At 44.5% G+C, this 17,707-nt stretch overlaps 1 protein-coding gene across 2 annotated transcripts; it reads right to left on the bottom strand.

Annotated features, from left to right (window-relative positions):
- Positions 1 to 1,527: 1,527 nt before the first annotated feature.
- si:ch73-233f7.1 (uncharacterized protein LOC100537710 homolog) lies at positions 1,528 to 7,734 on the bottom strand. Of its 2 annotated transcripts, none has more exons than XM_041048012.1 (4): positions 5,212 to 7,734; positions 2,586 to 2,644; positions 2,241 to 2,368; positions 1,528 to 1,832 (listed from the first exon to the last, which is right to left on the bottom strand). In XM_041048012.1, the coding sequence occupies exons 1-4, from the start codon at positions 7,732 to 7,734 to the stop codon at positions 1,528 to 1,530; spliced, it is 3,015 nt and encodes a 1,004-aa protein (XP_040903946.1). The 2 variants fall into 2 exon arrangements, with proteins under 2 accessions (XP_040903946.1, XP_040903947.1); XM_041048013.1 differs by having other exon boundaries at positions 2,250 to 2,368.
- Between the last annotated feature and the right edge of the window lie 9,973 nt (positions 7,735 to 17,707).

Below are 17,707 nucleotides of genomic sequence, written 5' to 3'. Positions count from 1 at the left end.
GGCTATATTTTTTCCCCTCATAACACTATAGTCTCACTACAGTTTCACCAACCTCTGGGTTTAATAGAAAGTAAAATTTGTATGAGCCTGTGGGGTTTGGTCTCCTGGTGTAGATGTATAAGTGAATGTTTCTGAATAGTTTTTGTGAAATAGAATGTTTTTTTTTTTTCAACTTTAAACTTGATCTCTATTTTTAGGAATAGATCTCTATCCCTAACTCATCTGAAAGTAAGCCAAGCTGACCTAAATACAGCTGCCCCTTCAGTCGTCCCTGTGGATCACCTTACCGCTGAGAAGGTTAGCCTGCTCCCCTCCGTGCTCTCTGAGGACACCCGTTTCCTTATTAACCGAATTATTTTAAACCTGAACCATACAGCGACCTAATTACCCTGCTCATTTCTGGCCAGTGGCCAGTTCTCATCTGTTGATGGTAGGAACTAATTCCCCGAGAAGTAGGATGTAAAAGGGCACATGGAGAGAAGCCACAGGCCTCCTAGCTCACATCCAGGTGTGGCATTTGGAGCTGAACCCCCCCTTCCCCTGACGCTTGTATTCGTGTTGGTGGTCTTAATTAAAGTGATATTTTCGAGAGAGGAGGTTCTGTTTGTTCAGTTAATGAACCCCACTATTCTCTGCGGGCAAATGGAAATGCAAGCACTCCAATTAGCATATGTTAGCATTTTACTATGTTTATTCCTCACTGTGGAAAACAGCTTACCAAGGCGAAAAGATCTCTACCCTTGTAAGAGTAGCCATGGAACTTTTTCACCCCAAAATAATTGACTCCAGCTAATTAAACATAGATCTAGGAAACTTACTTCTAAATGCTTTGTGCATGTAGATGGACCAAATCTGTGTTTGGGTGTGTGGGTTGGGTAGGACCTTGAGCTTTATGAGTCACAGTAGGTCACACATGCAAATTTAAAATACATTTTAAAAAAAAACACCATGTGAAAAAAATACTTTATTTTCATAAATGTATACAGTACATGTGTGGAGGAAATCCCCCGTCTTTACAGTTGTCTGCGTCATGTTGCAGCTTGCATATACATTATAGTACTATTTATCATATTCACGCAAGCTCTGTTAGCAAACAAACATACAAAAAGAAAAAAGAAATCTTTTGTTTTTAATAAAACCTAAAAATATAAATTCATAAGGATGTGCAAAATTATCGTCCACTAATGCTTGTCAACACATTTTGGATGTAACTGCGGCTCCAGTTTGATTGTCTAAATAATAATAAAAATAATAATAACAACAATAGGCAGACACATACAATGATCATGTTGCAGTGGCTAGTCACATAAATAGTCATCAGACTTCATTTCCCTTCGGCATTTTAGCCAAAATGGATTGTTCATTCATTAATTCTCTTACTGAGTGAATTGCGCATCCTCTGTATTTTTCATCCCGCCTGTAAATGATATATGTGTTCATTAATGTATACACTGAGTGGTCTCTTCCTCTGTCTTCATACGAGGTTATCCATCATTTTCCTCATCCATTCAGACAGTTGTTTAAAAGTCAGTCGTTGTACAGGTCATTATTTATAATCGCAGCCTCTCCCTGGGGGGACATCTGAAGACGTCGTTTCTTGCCAAAGGTGGAGAACGAGTTGTGGACGTCCAGCTCACTTCGCTGTGCAGCGGGCCTCAGGGTGCAAAAGCCAGATGGTGTCCCCGGGATGTACACATTGTGGTGGTAGTCAGGCGGCGGGTGTGGGTGAGGGTGGGAGGGGATCGATGGCTGCTGCTGCTGGGGAGGAGGTGTGCACCGAGGAGTCCAGGGGCGAGACGGGACCCCACTTGTTGAAGGAGACATCTTATATTCTGTAGTATGACACAGGTAAAAAGAAAGAGGAGAAGCGGCTACTTAATTATACAATATTGACTTGCTGTAGTGCTGTTTTCATTTGCATAGCATTTTTCTAAAAGTTCAGTGCTTTGCAATGAGGACGGTGAACAGGGGCATACAACAAAAGAACAGACAGGCAACACAATACAACACAAACTTAATGATCTGAATATAACACTGCTTATGTTGGTGGTTGTGGAGGCAAGCTAAGATTTTACCAACAAACCAACGAATGAAACAACAAAGGAAAACACAGTGTCATTATGTAAAAGCACGGGAGTGTGCTGTGTCATTGTATCTGGGTATACAAAACACATGCAACCCAGAATGTGTGTTGTCTTGATGAATGCTGTTTGTGGTACACTGTGTTTGACCTGTCTTACCTTTCATGCCTCTCATGTGAGTACCCCAGGTCCAGTACTGTCCAGGTGCCATGGAGGTGACATAGTTTTCTGGGTCTGCATGCATGGCCTTACGCATAAGGGTGCCATCCATGTTGATGGAGTTGTAACTACACACAAGATACCAGCCTATGATTACAACACACTTTACCAAGAAGTCAATTCAATATCAGTAACCAATTTAACATAAGTGATTTCCACCCAGGCTACCTATCTTCAGCTCTTTAAGTGAGAATTATGCTTAAACACAATGTAATATTGAGAAAAATGTAAGGTTGCTTTACACTAGGTTGACAACATGCAAAAGGTCAGAGGTCAACATGTTACCTTTTAATAGAGGAGTTCTGATTTTTTGTGAGAGTCCAGTCTGTGTTTGGCTGCTTCAGCTGCAGAGAAAGGGCATGACAGAGTTTAATTTCAGCTTAATACAAATGACAAAATCATCACGTAAATGCTCACATCGCCACAATGTCACTGATATTTTGAGATTTTTCACGTTTTCGAAGCGGCTTTGATAATAAACGATGTCTGTTGATTCTGCCCTCTCCAATCGGTGGAGGTCAGTGATAACTGACACTCGGAGCGGTCTATCATTGTGTTTGTCCTGAAATGGAGACATGGCTGTTTTCAGATGGATCGCGGCTGCCGCCCAGTGGATGTTTGGCGGAATAGATTTTTATTTATTTATTTATTTAAGGGCAGAGGTGCAGTTGCCTTCAGCTACGACTCGCCTGTCACTTAGTTTTGCTTTTATCCTCTGTGGCGCAGCGGGAGGGGTGAAGGAGAGCGCCCGAGTGATATTTATTCCGGGTCTGAGTCTCATAGTATGGATTCCACGCTCTATTAATTCACTTAAAGTTGTTAACAAGGAGAATGCGACGTAAGCGTATTATTAGAATCGGTATTCAAAATACACTCCTCGCCAACTACGCACAAAACCAATTAGAACCCCACCGGGATGAAACGAAACATGATTTTAATCTTCAAAGGAAACCGTGCCAGGAAGGAAATTAAGAAAATTACACACGTCATTGTTTTGTGGATTTTATGCATCATTTTACATTAATATTTGCCTGATGCTCCTCGAGCAAGGTTTTTAATTAAAAGTCTCACAGAGAGCCTTGAAAAGTTTGCGCTCCTTGCAGCTGTATATGCACAACCCAAGACAGCGCAACGCGCATATGCGCTTACACACGTGCACGCACCTGTGCTGCGTGGTTTACACGCTTGCATGTGTGTGTAATCTCTCTTTTCACCTTCAATTCATCAACTTAAGCATGCAGGCCTATGTACGTACTTTGTGTAAGGCTCAGATAGTTTCTTTGTGATTTGTCTTTGAAATTTAATGTGTCACTGACGACCTCGCGAAGACTCGTGTGGGTCCGCGGAGGGACACCACCGGGTGAATTAGGGGAACCAATTAACGATAGGAAGGACGCTCTCTCCTTAAGGAGCACATAGCTGCAGGAAGAACAATCACCGTGACCTCGAAATCCCTCTTGTGGCCAGAGGTGTATGCGCCAGTGACCGAACTGACATTTCTCCGTCTGCCCGGTGGAGTCTGGTATCAGGGCTCCGAGTCTCTGTCCCTCTGCCTTCTGATGAAAACAGGCAGACGACAATGAGCAATACGCACACATTTACGGTCTGCTGCCCCGTCTATTAGAATTAGAGAACCCTGATGTAGACATCCTGCCTCCGTAAACTCCCTCTCTCCTTGTCTCCTTCCTTCCCCCTCCTTCTATTTCACCCCTCCTCTAGTGCGTCCTTGCTCGACAAATATGAAGCCACATCTCTCTCTCTTTCTCTCTCTCTCTCTCTCTCTCTCTCTCTCTCTCTCTCTCTCTCCTCGCATTCAGAGGACAACGCCGGGGCCGATCTACAGGCGTCCCACGTCTCAGTCCAGCCAAGTCCTTGCACCCCCTCCTTCTCCTTGCCCCCTCCCCTCTCGATGTCCTCCCCTGTCTCCCCAAAACCGTCCATTTGCCATTTTTCATCAATAATGGACAGCCCCCCTGGCGAATACGCCACATTGTGTGTAGTATAATGGCTCGGCAGTGCTTGTGCCCTTGAGGCATAGTTAGTGAGGTTATCTGTCCTATGTTGTTAGTTTGAGAAGAAGAAGAAGGCGTGTCGCAAACCCGACTGATCGAACAAGAATTGTCTGATCTCAATGCTGATTAATTCAAACAGCTGCCATTCACCTTGTCCGTCACGTACATAACCTTGACTTTTTGTTCAAACTCAGGTAGATGTGCTGGAAGCAGGTGTGTATATGTGTGTATGTGTGTGTCCCCTCATTGCATGAAAAGTATGGTGCAATGACACTGGATGGTGTAGACATTAATCTCGCAGGTCACAAGCTTTTATAATTAAGAAGACACCTGGAAATGTTACCAAGACTGAATAGAGGAGTCAGATTGAACTACATCTCCTCTTCCACCCTCACACAGTAATTGATGTCTCACTTCATTCTATACAGATGAGAAGACACGGTACGCGCACAGCATATGCTCCTCGCAAGACAGAGCTTTACACTTTCATTAACATGTCAATTAAAATGTGATCTCACATCGTCTCATTTCATTTCCCAGGTGCAAAACATTACCATAGGCAACACAACTGGGATAGATTAATGCCATAATTATAATTATTTAAAAAAAAACAGTGGAGACGACATACTGTGTGACACACTTATTAAGAGAGGGAAGAGAAGAAAATCATGGCTTTATTCAGTTTTGGCTCAAGTTGAGTTAAAATCTGTCTGGCAGGCGTCATTTGACCTTCATGGGAGAATGTCACAGTCTAGATTCTGATCAGATTCTGAGATGGATTTTTTTTTTTTTTTTTTTTTTTTTTTTTTTTTTTTGCTGTGGCAGTAGGAGAAGCAAGGGGGATTTAAAGGAACAACATACGCTCTCGCGTCTTACACTATACTCTGATTTCGCCATACCTCATTGGGAGTAGTTGCTCCGTTGTTCACAGATGCGCTCCGGCTTTGCGCGTTCCACGAGTTTTCTGCGCTCTTCGCCTCGTTGTTCCTCGGTGTGCTGCCCGGGCTGCACGGCTTCAAAAACATAAAGTCACTTTTTGCAGATTCAGGGGTCAGGCACACTTTATAACAATATGACTGCGAGAGACTGCTGTTTCCATTCACCTCCATGCAGTTTGTGGGCACTTTGGCTGCGGATGAAATCTGCAGGTTGAGGTTGGATTTTTTGAACACCTCCGGGGGCGGCTCAGGCTGAAACCCCCCGCAACAGCAGCAGGCGAACGGGGGCAGGTTGTACCCGCTGATGGTCTCCCTGTCCTTGTAGCACTTCACCGCGGCCAGCACGATAATAGCCACTAGGAATATTAAAGATATCGTGCTCAGTGACACGATCAAGTAAAGAGCGAGGTTTGAGGGGGGCTGTGGGCTGAGTGTGAGATCTCCGAAATCTGACAGCGACTCGGGTACGCTGTCTACCACTGTGAGGACAATGGAGACGGTGGCGGAGAGCGGCGGCTGCCCGTTGTCCTTGACTAATATTACCAGCCTTTGCCTTGTTGCGTCTTTTTCCACTAACCGGCGAATAGTCCTGATTTCGCCCGTGTACAGAGCCACACTGAACAGTCCCGGGTCTGTAGCCTGTAATACCTGATAAGACAGTCGGGAGTTTTGCCCCGCGTCCGCGTCTAACGCTGTTATCTTGGTCACCAGATACCCGGCGTCTACTGACCGCGGAACCACCTCTGTGGCCACTGTGCCGTTTTTGGGCAGCGGGGATACAATGACAGGTGCATTGTCGTTCTGGTCCAAGACAAAGACGTTGACTGTGACATTGCTGGCGAGAGGGGGGAAACCAGCGTCCTGCGCCTGGACCAGAATCTGAAAGTTTCTAAGTTGTTCATAATCAAAAGAGCGCAATGCGTAGATATTGCCGTTGTCAGAGTTGATGGAGACATAAGTGGACACGGGCATGCCCTGAATCTGACCCTCGAGAATAGAATACGACAGATAGGCGTTCTGGTTTGAATCCGGGTCGAATGCAGTTACAGAGCAAATGGAAGCGCCCGGGGCATTATTCTCGGTCACGTAAACTGTGTATGAAGGTTGAGAGAACCGCGGGGGGTTGTCGTTAATGTCTGACACTTGAACGAGGATTGTTTTCCTGGTGGAGAGCGAAGGAGAGCCCAAGTCGCGGGCTGTGAGGGTGATGTTGTACTCGGACACCGCTTCCCTGTCCAGAAACTCGCTTGTCACCAGAGTATAATAGTTTTTAAACGAGGAATGGAGCTGAAAGGGAACGTTGCTCGGAATTTGGCAATCAACGTTTCCGTTCTCTCCCGAGTCCCGGTCCATGACACTGATAACAGCTATCACCGTGCCCGGTGGCGCGTCTTCCTGGACAGGAGTGGACACAGATGTGAGGATGACTTCGGGTGCGTTGTCATTCACATCCAGGATGTCTACCAGCACTTTACTGTGTACTGCCACAGCCGAAGGTCCTCTGTCTTTTGCCTGCACATATAGCTCATATACACTGGCTTTCTCATAGTCCACAATGCCCTTCACTCGGATTTCACCTGTGTACGGGTCCACACTGAATAGTTCGCGCACCTTGAGTGGTGCGTGCCCGCTAAAGGCGTAGGTCACCTCCCCGTTAGAGCCCTCATCCAGGTCTGTGGCATTCAGCTTCAGCACCAGTGTCCCCCTCGGTGCGTTTTCCACCAGGCTCGCCCGGTAAACCGAGCGGTCAAACACGGGCACGTTATCGTTTGCGTCTAACACTGTAATAGTTATCAGTGCTGTCCCTGAGCGCTCCGGTGACCCCCCGTCGAAGGCTGTCAGAACCATTTCATGCTTTTTCTGCTGTTCCCGGTCCAGTGGGGTGTCCAGCACGAGCTCAGCAAACTTGCTTCCATCATTGCGCGTCTGGATATTCAGTACGAAGTGCTCGTTTGCGCTTAGCTGGTAGGAGCGCAGAGAGTTGGTGCCCACGTCCTGGTCCTGTGCGCTCTCTAACGGGAAACAGGAGCCAGGCGCAGCCGACTCTGTGATGTCAAGATTAAACTCGCTCCATGGGAAACTGGGAGAGTTGTCATTCACATCTAAAATCTCCACTTCCACTCTGTACAGTTCTAATGGGTTTTCAATGACCACTTGTAAGTGTAAAAAACAGCTCGGACTTCGTTCACACAGCTCCTCTCTGTCTATCTTTTCGTTGACGAAAAGAATGCCATTCTCCAAGTTCACTTCTAAGTATTGCTTGTTTGCGCCGGAGACTATACGAAACCGACGGGCCGACAGCTTGGCTACATCCAAGCCCAGGTCTTCGGCGATGTTACCCACAAAAGCTCCATGCTCCAGCTCCTCCGGGATGGAGTACCGAATTTGCGCAAGAACCAGGTCCACTACACACGCACACAGAAGTAGACAGATAACCAGCCCGGTCACCGGTACCCAACTGCCTCTGGAAAGTCTGTGATCCATTTCAGTGGCGTGCAGAAAATCACCTCACCCAGACATCTTTCTCCTCACAAAGCCATTCAACTGAAAAGAGAACATAGAAGCAGAGCCTGTCACGAGTTTAAAAAAAATCTTCAGATTTAAGTTTGTAACATCTATGTTTACAGATAACTTTACTGGATAGTTAAGCTGAGGGCACGGGAGAGGACAGAGAAAGCACCTCTCTCCCCCTCTTGCTGTGTTGTACTCCAAGCGCAACACCGGTGGTGTGTGAACGGGGGAGGCTCGCGCTTTGATTTTCCAGTGTATTAGACACTCGGAGGAGCTGGTGGGGAGGCTTGTGTGTGTGTGTGTGTGTGTGTGTGTGTGTGTGTGTGTGTGTGTGTGTGTGTGTGTGTGTGTGTGTGTGTGTGAGTGGCAAAGACAGAGTGAGTGAGGCAGAGAGAGAGAGAGAGAGAGAGAGAGATGGGGAGGGAGGGAGGGAGGGGTGGGAGGTGGAGGATGGAGGGGGTGGACGTAGCTTCTCGCAGCTCCGTATTGGAGGACGCCAACGCGAAGTGCGACTCTAATTACTGTAGACGTTTAACCCTTTCTCATCCTCGTTTCTGTTCCTCTGACCCATTAAAGAGACGAGAAGGCGTAAATTTGACACCAGACGTCAGAGCCAGATTTGGATTAGGGGACAAATTGTGTTGTGGGTGTCATTTTCTAGGCTGCATTTAATAGATGAGGATGGACAAGGATTTGTCTTGGTGACCACAGTGCCCTACAGGCCCGCGATTGCAGTGGTAGCTACCATTAATTTCATTTGATTTATTATAACTCTCTTTATAGCTTCAGAATAAAAGAAGAAACTATCCTTCCGGGGTTCTACCATTACATTTTTGCAATGCAGAAAACAAAAACACACAGGCCTAAGCACTCTGTGACTTTGCTTCAAATGGGCCAGTGGCCACTGCCAGTAGGCTCCTGGGATTCTGTAATGCTTTTTAATGAGAGCGCTTTGAAGATGAATGCCCACATTGCAAAAACAGTCGCATTCATTAATCATCACACGCGAAATTGGGTTTCACAAAAAGAATCTTTGATGGGTCAGGGTATTTAATTTTAATCAATGTTTAAATGAATGTGAACGACATTTTGGAGCTTAAAATGATTATGGTGACAATCATGAGCGGGCGATAGACTCATACAAATACGCATTACACGACTTTAATTCACTTAAGCAGGTTTGAACATGTATCAACACAATCAACATAAAAGCACTGTCATAAAGCCTTAATCATACTTGTCTCTAATCAGGTCTTATAGTTGGGATTAGATAAATGTCACATAGGTGATGTGTTTACAGTTTGGGGGTGGCAGAAAGAGGCGCGCATGAACGTTGGGGCGGGGGGGTTCCAGGATTAAAAATTTTTGACTTTACCATAAGTGACTTCAGTAGATCAGAGTCCTACAACTGAACACTGGAGTTGTTTTTTTTTTTTTATTGGACAAAGAGGACAACTCGCCTCGCCTCTTTAGAGTGCGGCACATGTTTGTTCAGATCTAATCTTTTTCCTGTTAATCCTGGTCAGTTAGACATCCACTGAACCACAGAGGGGGAGAGAAACTGAAGGATGCCTTTGTGAATTCGGGTTCGTCTCCACACAGACACGAGTGGCATCCTAATGTAAAACGGTGGCTTGAAATCTGAAAGTCTCTTCTTGGGACTGACGACACAGCCTTAGGCCCCCCGGGCAGAGCTGGGCTTGTTAGCTACTAAACAAGAGGAGGGTGGGGGCGACGAGAGGGAGATGAGAGAAAGAAGACGAAACAAATATTTCTACTTCCTTGGGGCAACATTCTTCTCTTACACTAAACTCTCCATTTTCTCTTAACCGGAGGACTGCATCCTCTGTCGATAATTGTGTTGATGGTTGGTCCTCTGTGAGAATGATCGGGGGAAAAAACAAGCGACACTGATGTCTAATGTTGTTGTGATATTTTCACTTGGAAAAAATCAAACGGGGCTGGTGGGAATACATCAGCTTGGAGACGGTGGTTGTTTCTGACATTTCTCTTTTAAGCAGCTAAGAAAATAATAACTTTTGAAATCAGGGAAGGGGGATGGGGGGTGTAGTTGTTGTCTGGTATTTAAAAGGGTGGGTGACAAAGAGGAGGATTTCTTTCTAAATAAAAACTGCAGTATTATCAAATGAGGAAATGCTCATTGTGGAATAAGATGTCCCATAATAACTATCTCTTGTACTTTTTCTGGGAACAAAAGTTGTTCCTGACCTGATCTGTCCAACATCGAGCCCTCGAAATGCAACACCAACCCCCCTTTTCAGGAACAAACTAAAATCCCCAGGTTTAAATAAGCAGAAAACACAATCTGCTTGCAGACTTAACCTCAAGCAGATGGTTAAGCTTCTCCAGAAATGATTACATTTCTGGAAAAGAAAAAAAAATTACCACCACCAGTTCCATTGCTTTCCCCTTCTTTTTAATTAACGGAGTGAAGGATTAGTGTGCAGCTATCCGGGATCAACCGTTCTCCGACGGAAGAATACAAATGTTTTGTGATAAATAATCCCAAAGCACTCCGGCCGGCGGTCCCTCGGTGCCTGTTACATTAACATGCATTACACGGAGCATTAAGCCGGTCTCATCCGCCCCTATCGCCTCGCTCACCCCATTGTCCAACAGAAAGACAGCCATTACTCTCCCTGAACTACCGCTCAACTACCACCTGACCGTGACCCGTTGCTCGGCTCTCTTGAGAAGATGCCACAGGTCGAAAAGGTGGCGATGGGTGGTGACAAGGATGGTAAAGGGCTAATGGTTGGATAGTTTTTATTCGTTCTTTTACACGCTTAAAGCAAATGTTTCATTTTGTCGATAGTTTTTAGCTGACCAAGTTTAGACTATATTTTATTACCCCACAGTGTGCACAAGCAAGGCCAACATTTTTATTTTTAATTCGTGATCTTGTGGCTCCATCTACTGGATACTACCCGGCAGTGTAAGACTGCGTGGAAATAAGTAAACCTATTGGTTGTAATCTCAGTGACATCTCATTAACAGGGTGCTGACCAATTAAAGGGCCCCATTCAAAAACAGCATTGTATAAAAAATAAAAGCTTTTGTTTGTCTTACTTTATCAGTATAGAATCACCATCAACTTTATTGGCCAAGTTTCTCTAAATCCTTTACTGAGGCAACTGGACCTGGTTGAGGTTCTTGAAAACGTTTTGCCTTAGGATAGCATTTAGAAAAACTATTACTTGGATGATTGAGAATCTTCACAGATTATTGGCCAATTATGTAGAAACAAAAGGAATCTGAATCAGATTCTCAGTTGTTTGTCAGTATATCTATACACCATAACAAAACAAATCTACAGGAAGACACAATGACATACCAAACAAAGATAACTGGCTAAACAAATATAAGCACAAACATGTAGACCTTGCAGCTGATTAATATAGATTACGATGTATTCTATCTATTTTACAAGCAATATAAATACCCAAACACAAAAGGCTCAGAGTGGTGGTGTCACCATTATAAATGCTTTAGAATAAAATGATCACTGATTGCTAATCACTGTAGGCAGATACCACTTTTGCTAGGTTTTACTCAAGGGAGAATTAGCTGTCCTATTTGTGACATTGTTTGAAAAAGAAAGCATTCCTGCACTACCTTCTGTCATTACAAAACGCCCTGCCGTTCCGTACAGAATAAAATGCTGCCCTTCTTACCCTTGAGTTCTGGCACAGTGGTTGTCCTTCATCCACACTTTGAAAATCACTGATTGAAAGCGTGAAGACATGTCATAGAAATAACTGGGCCCATCAACTGCTGCAATAATAATAATAAGAAGAAGAAGAAGAAACCATCCAATCTGATATACTATACATTTTAAACAACAACTTTACACAGAAAACATATGACTATGAGTGAGTTACACATAACATAAATAAAATGAGAGAGTGAGGTTGATCTATGGGAATAAATAAAATTATACATCATAATCACTGAATGGATGCCCTCTCAGAATATGCCTATCAGAATCTGTCACTTAAGCTCTGTAGTTTTCATTTTGTCGCTATTGGAGACCTTTACTTCTTGCCTGTAGTGTTGTGGTCTTTTTCATGTGTGATCTTAGTGCGCCATCTGCCGGGTATTCATTGGCATAACAACTATTGTGGCCAAAGAATGACAACGCGAGTGCAACTCGTAAATATTCTGAAATCAGATTTATAGTTTAATTCAATGACTTCTGTGTTGAGTTTGAGTTGAGTTTGTGTGATTGTTGTTTAATATGTTGTTTTATTGTTTTTTCAGGTTAAAATTAATCAGCTGTTTCTCGTAACTATAAGTTACCTTATAGCAAATTATGATTATGGGCATCATTATGGGCTGGCCATAATGATGCGTTTTGACTTTTCCCACTTGATAGACTGAGCTGCCTCAACTTAAAGGAAATGTATTCTAATGCTGGAGAGCTGGACAAACCATAAGTACACCAAGTTAAATGCTTTGTAAAATGTTGAACTACCTAACAGCGACTTCTACAGGAGACTTGTATTTCCTGTCACCCTTCAAGTCCGTAAGAGGAAATACAGTGAAATGTTATTTGTCGATAGGAAACAATCAGAAGAAACTCAGTGGAAATGTGTTTTTTTATTTTATTTACTCATGTGGACAGAAGTCTATAAAGCACATTCTTAGCATACAAACGTGATTTGATGCTGTGTGGTGAAGGTTTAAGCTCCAACTCTGTAACATCATAACACGACCGTAATAGGTTATTAATCCACAGACGTGCACCGATCAAGCATAACATTATGGCCATCTGCCTAATATTGTGTTGGTCCCCCTTTTGCTGCCAAAACAGGCCTGACCCGAGGCATGGACTCCACTAGACCCCTGAAGATGTGCTGTGGTATCTGTCACCAAGATAGCAGCACATCCTTTAAGTCCTGTAAGTTGCGAGCTGGGGCCCCCATGGATCGGACTTGTTTGTCCAGCACATCCCACAGATGCTCCATTGGACTGAGATCTGGGGAATTTGGAGGACAAGTCAATTCCTCAAACTCGTTATTGTGATCCTCAAACCAACTTGGCCCTTGTCAAACACGCTTAAATCCTTACGCTTGCCCATTTTTCCTGCTTCTAACACATCGACTTTGAAGACAGTGTTGCTACCTAATATATCCCACCCACTAACAGGTGCCATGATGAAGCCATAATCAGTGATATTCACTTCACCTGGCAGTGGCCATAATGTTATGCCTGATCGGTGTATGGTGTCGTTGTGACAAAGGACTTTTTAGAGTGTGGTTCTCAGACAGAGAGCCGTAGAGGTAGGAATAAGAAACCTGGAAAACGTAGGACAGCGCCCGTGGTCGAACTCATCGGCCCGCGGACCGTTGAATTGATACATGTTGCAGAGGTAGAAGTAACCACTGAGCTAAACCTACGCCGTGAAACTCAGCTGTATAACTTGCTTAAGTACATGAGCAAATTACTTGATAGGTCGCTGGGCGGTCTGGATTGTCTGTTTTCGCAGTTCAAGTCAAATGTCGGCAGTGAGATAAGAATCGCGTGATGAATACAGACAGAGCAACTCTATAAAGAGGCAGAACAGTGCGATGAGTCCGTGGTTCAAGATGAAAAACAGGTGCGTCGCTTCTTGAATGGGCACTTCAGATCACGTGGTGTAGCCTGACCAGACTTGGCCAGATTAACTCTTTGGTTTGTACAGGATCAAAACAATAAACAAATCATAAATAACAGTTTAGAAAAGGCTTTAATTTACTCTGTCTCCTGTGACTTTTTACAGTCCTATAAAGGTGAAACAGGGTTGAATTCATACATGTTTACGCTTTGAATGGCGTCTTCCTTTTTGGAAAGTAACAGATGCTTTGTCACGTTGACTCAGAAGATCCACTAGGGGGAGCTAAAGACCAGCAAAACGCAGGCCAAAGTACAATTTCCACCTTTCTCTCTGTCTCTGACACATGCCGATGTACACGCGTGAATTAAGGCACATACATAGGATGAAGTATATATATCTCTTGCTATTATACATAATATATTTGTGTGTGTGTGTCTCCTTTGCTATGATGTATGAGTGCGTATGTATGTCCCCTGAGATTGTTTTGATAACTTCATCAGATGTGTGCGTGAGTGTGTGTGTGTGTGAGAGAGAGAGAGACGGCAAAGGGAAGTGAAGAGACAACAAAACACAGAGACGTGATGAAAGGGAGGGTGACTTCCACCTGCAATTAGCTTCACCTCATCACTCTCTGTGGTTTCCATAATAACCGACTGAACTCTGTCCACCGTGTCACCACAATATCTATCAAAAAGAGATAAACAGAAAAAGAGAGATGTGAGGGTGAGAGGGAAGGTGGGAGGTCATACCAGACAGAGAGATGGGTGCAAGAAATCATGGGGGAGGAAGGCAGGTGAGAGGAGATAAGACAAGACAAAGAAAGAAAACAGAGAAATGGCAAAGATACACAGAAGCAGACTAAGAGGTGAAGTGATAGGAAAATGAAGAGCAGGGATAGGGGAGAGGAGAGGGAGGAAAAAGAGGGAAAGAGAGAGAATAGAGGGTTTCATCCACATGCTTCTCAGCTGTGTAAACTGAAGGTCTCTGCTGCTTCTCGGATTCCCCCGAAGAAGGGGGATATTTATAGGAGGCTGGCAGTGGCAGTGAATGGACCCTTGCTCTGTCACACCCACTAATATTATTATTATTACTTTATATGCGCAAAAATGGAAAATGTCAGCAACCTGAGAGGCCTGGAGAGACAGTGCGTGCATGTACTGTGTCTCACTCCCTGTCAGTGTGTGTGTGTGTGTGTATCCTCATGTTCCTGAGAAACTGTCCTTTGGTGAGACATAGAATTTAAATGAAACTGGCAAAAGAAAGAAGAGAGAAGACAGAATTAAAGAAAGAACAGAAAAACAAGGAGAAGTTGGCATGTATCGAGGGGTGTAACCTGATCTACTGAACTTATTAGAGCTGTCAAAGAGTTAGAGAAAAGAGACAGAGTGAGAGAAAAAGAAAGAAAGGGAGAGAAAGAGAGAGAGAGAGAAAGAGAGGTGGAGCAGGGCCAGACAGACACAGACATGAGCACATATTCCAGCTCCAGATTATAAGATTCCCGCAAGTTGCAGACGTGTTGAAACAGACTACACACACTCACACACACACACACGTACACAAATTCACACACAGGTCCGCGTCCACCTGGTAACAGATGCAAACTCAGGCACACATGCAGAAACACAAACAGTCTGATAGACATAACAGACGTGCACGCGCACGCACACATGCTGGGAAGAGAGGAAATTCCAGAGGGAACAGGTGGGAGTGGCGATAGCAATCTATCAGGTTGACTTTGATCTTCCCCATGCCTCTGTCACCACAGCTGAAATACACTGGATGGATCAGGCTGGCCTCCAATTAACCATAATGTGCATACACACGCCAAGATGTAATAACAGCACCACCCCAAAATACTTTCAAAGCAAAATTGCAGTTTTGATGGAGTGAGAGCACATCACGTTGCATGCGCACTTTGAAAATAAGTAGCAGTGCCTCGTTTGTCAGCTCATGCTTCCTTATGTTCTGTCCAAAGTAAAGCAGATAAAGCAACAGCGGCATCTTTTATTTAATTATTTTTCCCCCCCCTGTTTTGCCATGCTGTGAGAGAAAATTATCTGAAGGGGGCAGCGTTGAGAGAAACTCCTGGGAATTGAGCTTAGTTACACCTGAAAAATTGCTAATAACATTGTGGTAATATTTGGACTAGATTAGTGAAATAAAACAACAGTCCTCATCGTCACGGTCACTACAGTCACATTTAATCATATGATGTTTGTCATTTCTCTTTATCATCAACAAGATGATATTTGATGAGATTTGAGGGAAGGAAGAAAAACATGAGGAAGGAAAAAAGGAAGAGAAAAAGGAGACAGAGAGGAGACAGAGACATGGCTCTGGCACAAATGCAGAGTCTACTGAGGACAGAAGTCAAAGCTCAAGTGTGTGTGTTTGTTTGTGTGTATGCGTGTGTGTGCACATGTGCATGTGTGTGTATTCTGGGTGACCTGAACCTTAGGGCATATTAAACAAAATCATTCAGCACAATGTCTCATCACAAGGAAGAAAATACCAGAATGTCCTTATTATCAGCCAAGACTTTCTCTCTCTCTCTCTCTCTCTCTCTCTCTCTCTCTCTCTCTCTCTCTCTCTCTCTCTCTCTCTCTCTCTCTTTCTGAGTGTGTGTCTGTATGTGTGAGTGTGGGTGAGAGCCAAGGCCGAGATGAGAGTGGAGAACCCCTGCCTTAGGGGCCACAAAGACAGTTGATTGACAAGCCACATGAACATGAATGTGCCTGTGTAACCCTCTCTGTACCAAATCCTCATAATCACACCACGTCTATTCATTTGTCCCTCCTCTCCACCCATCCCTACTACACTTCCCTTCTTTCCAGCCCTCTTCATCCTCTGCACACCCTTCTTCCAACCATCCCTCCGTCCTCCTCTTCTCTATTTCCTCCAGGTCTCCAGGTTTTTTTGGGGGTTTTTTTTGGGTGGGAGGCGGGCATGCATTAATGACCCTCTCAGTAATTAGCTACTTTAAGGCATAAAAAGTCATGAATGGAGGCCTGCCCATGAACAGGTTTGCACATAAACACATTGGTCAGCTCACAGAGAGTGCTGCATGGCCAAAACATGAGCAGCAATCGTGAAAACATGCAAGAAGGAAAAAAAACTCAATCGTGACGGAAACGGTTTGCAGAAATTATTCATTTCCCTCCTTTTTTATGTTTTCCTTGTGCTGACTGTACACCCCTCCCTCTCCCCAGTCTCCCTCTTTCACTCTCAATCTTTCCCTCTTGCACATTCCACTCTGTTTTGCATATCTCTGACCCCCCACACCCCTCCACCCCCTGTACTATACCTCACCACTTTTAAAACAACTCTCCTTCCCCCTCTCATTCTCTCTTTTTCTCTCTCGTTCTCTCTCCACCTCATTCCCGCCCTCCCCTCACTACCTGACATCGTGGCTCGATGCCCAATGAGTCACACCTCTGCTAAAATCATCAGAGATGGAGGGAGGGAGGGAGAGAGGAGGGAGCAAAAGAAAGAAATCGTCAGGGAGAGAGAAAAAGCAGGAGAGTATGACAGAGAGAAAAATATAGAAAATAAAAATGGGAGGAGAGAAAGTTAGAGAGGCAGAAAGAGGGAGCCTCCGGGGAGAGAAAAGAGCATAGAGTGCGTTTAACTTTTTGACTCCAGTAGTCAGTGTGTGCTTGTCAGTAACAGTTAGCCAGCAGACAACAACACTTTCCACACGCTGCTCAGGCGCACACACGTGCATGCACAAATACACTTGCACACGCAGTCATACACAAACATAGCCACACAATGACATCGTGCATAAGCCCACCTGCGTGCTCTGCAGGCACACACACACATACAGCAATCAGACATGCAAACAAACCAGAGTAGAAACTGTGGCTGCAGTCCTGCCTCTCTGCATCAGCCTCCCCCACCCTCTCTAGTCGTTGCCCTTGGATACCACACAAACACTCCCTGTTGGGCAACACTGGGAGTCAGGAGAGGACGTACATGGGTCACACACCTCCCCAAGCACTACGAGTTTGAAAGCAGTTGTGTGTGTGAATGTGTGCGAGTGTGTTTGCGCATCTTGTGCATATGTTTCAGCCGCGAGTTGTGCTGTTTTTGCACAACCAGTTTCCCCTTCCAGAAATATGCCTGTGCACAGCAAACAAGTGAAAACAGTGCTCATTTCCAAGATACTGCATGAAATATGTCTGATGAATATCACGAAGGAGCGTGTGTGAATTGTCCAAGAAACAAGGGATCAAAGAGGGAAAAGTGATAGACGAGCTCACCAGATGCAAAAAACTGTCATGACAATATATCCACGGCACAAAAATTAAAAATAGGAAGGTTAATGGA

The sequence above is a fragment of the Toxotes jaculatrix genome, chromosome 10 (assembly GCF_017976425.1).
Source record: "Toxotes jaculatrix isolate fToxJac2 chromosome 10, fToxJac2.pri, whole genome shotgun sequence".
Lineage (NCBI taxonomy): Eukaryota > Metazoa > Chordata > Actinopteri > Toxotidae > Toxotes > Toxotes jaculatrix.
Note: the sequence above shows the minus strand (reverse complement) of the source record. Positions and strands in the feature narration are given on the sequence as shown.

Bases quoted from the DNA above. Each gene is read 5' to 3' on its own strand.
- si:ch73-233f7.1 (XM_041048012.1), bottom strand. From the start codon at position 7,734: ATGGATCACAGACTTTCCAGAGGCAGTTGGGTACCGGTGACCGGGCTG. The intron at 2,645-5,211 runs GTATGGCGAAAT...CTTTCTCTGCAG, and splicing joins GAGCAACTACTCCCAATGAG to CTGAAGCAGCCAAACACAGA. The intron at 2,369-2,585 runs GTAACATGTTGA...TCTTGTGTGTAG, and splicing joins CAGAACTCCTCTATTAAAAG to TTACAACTCCATCAACATGG.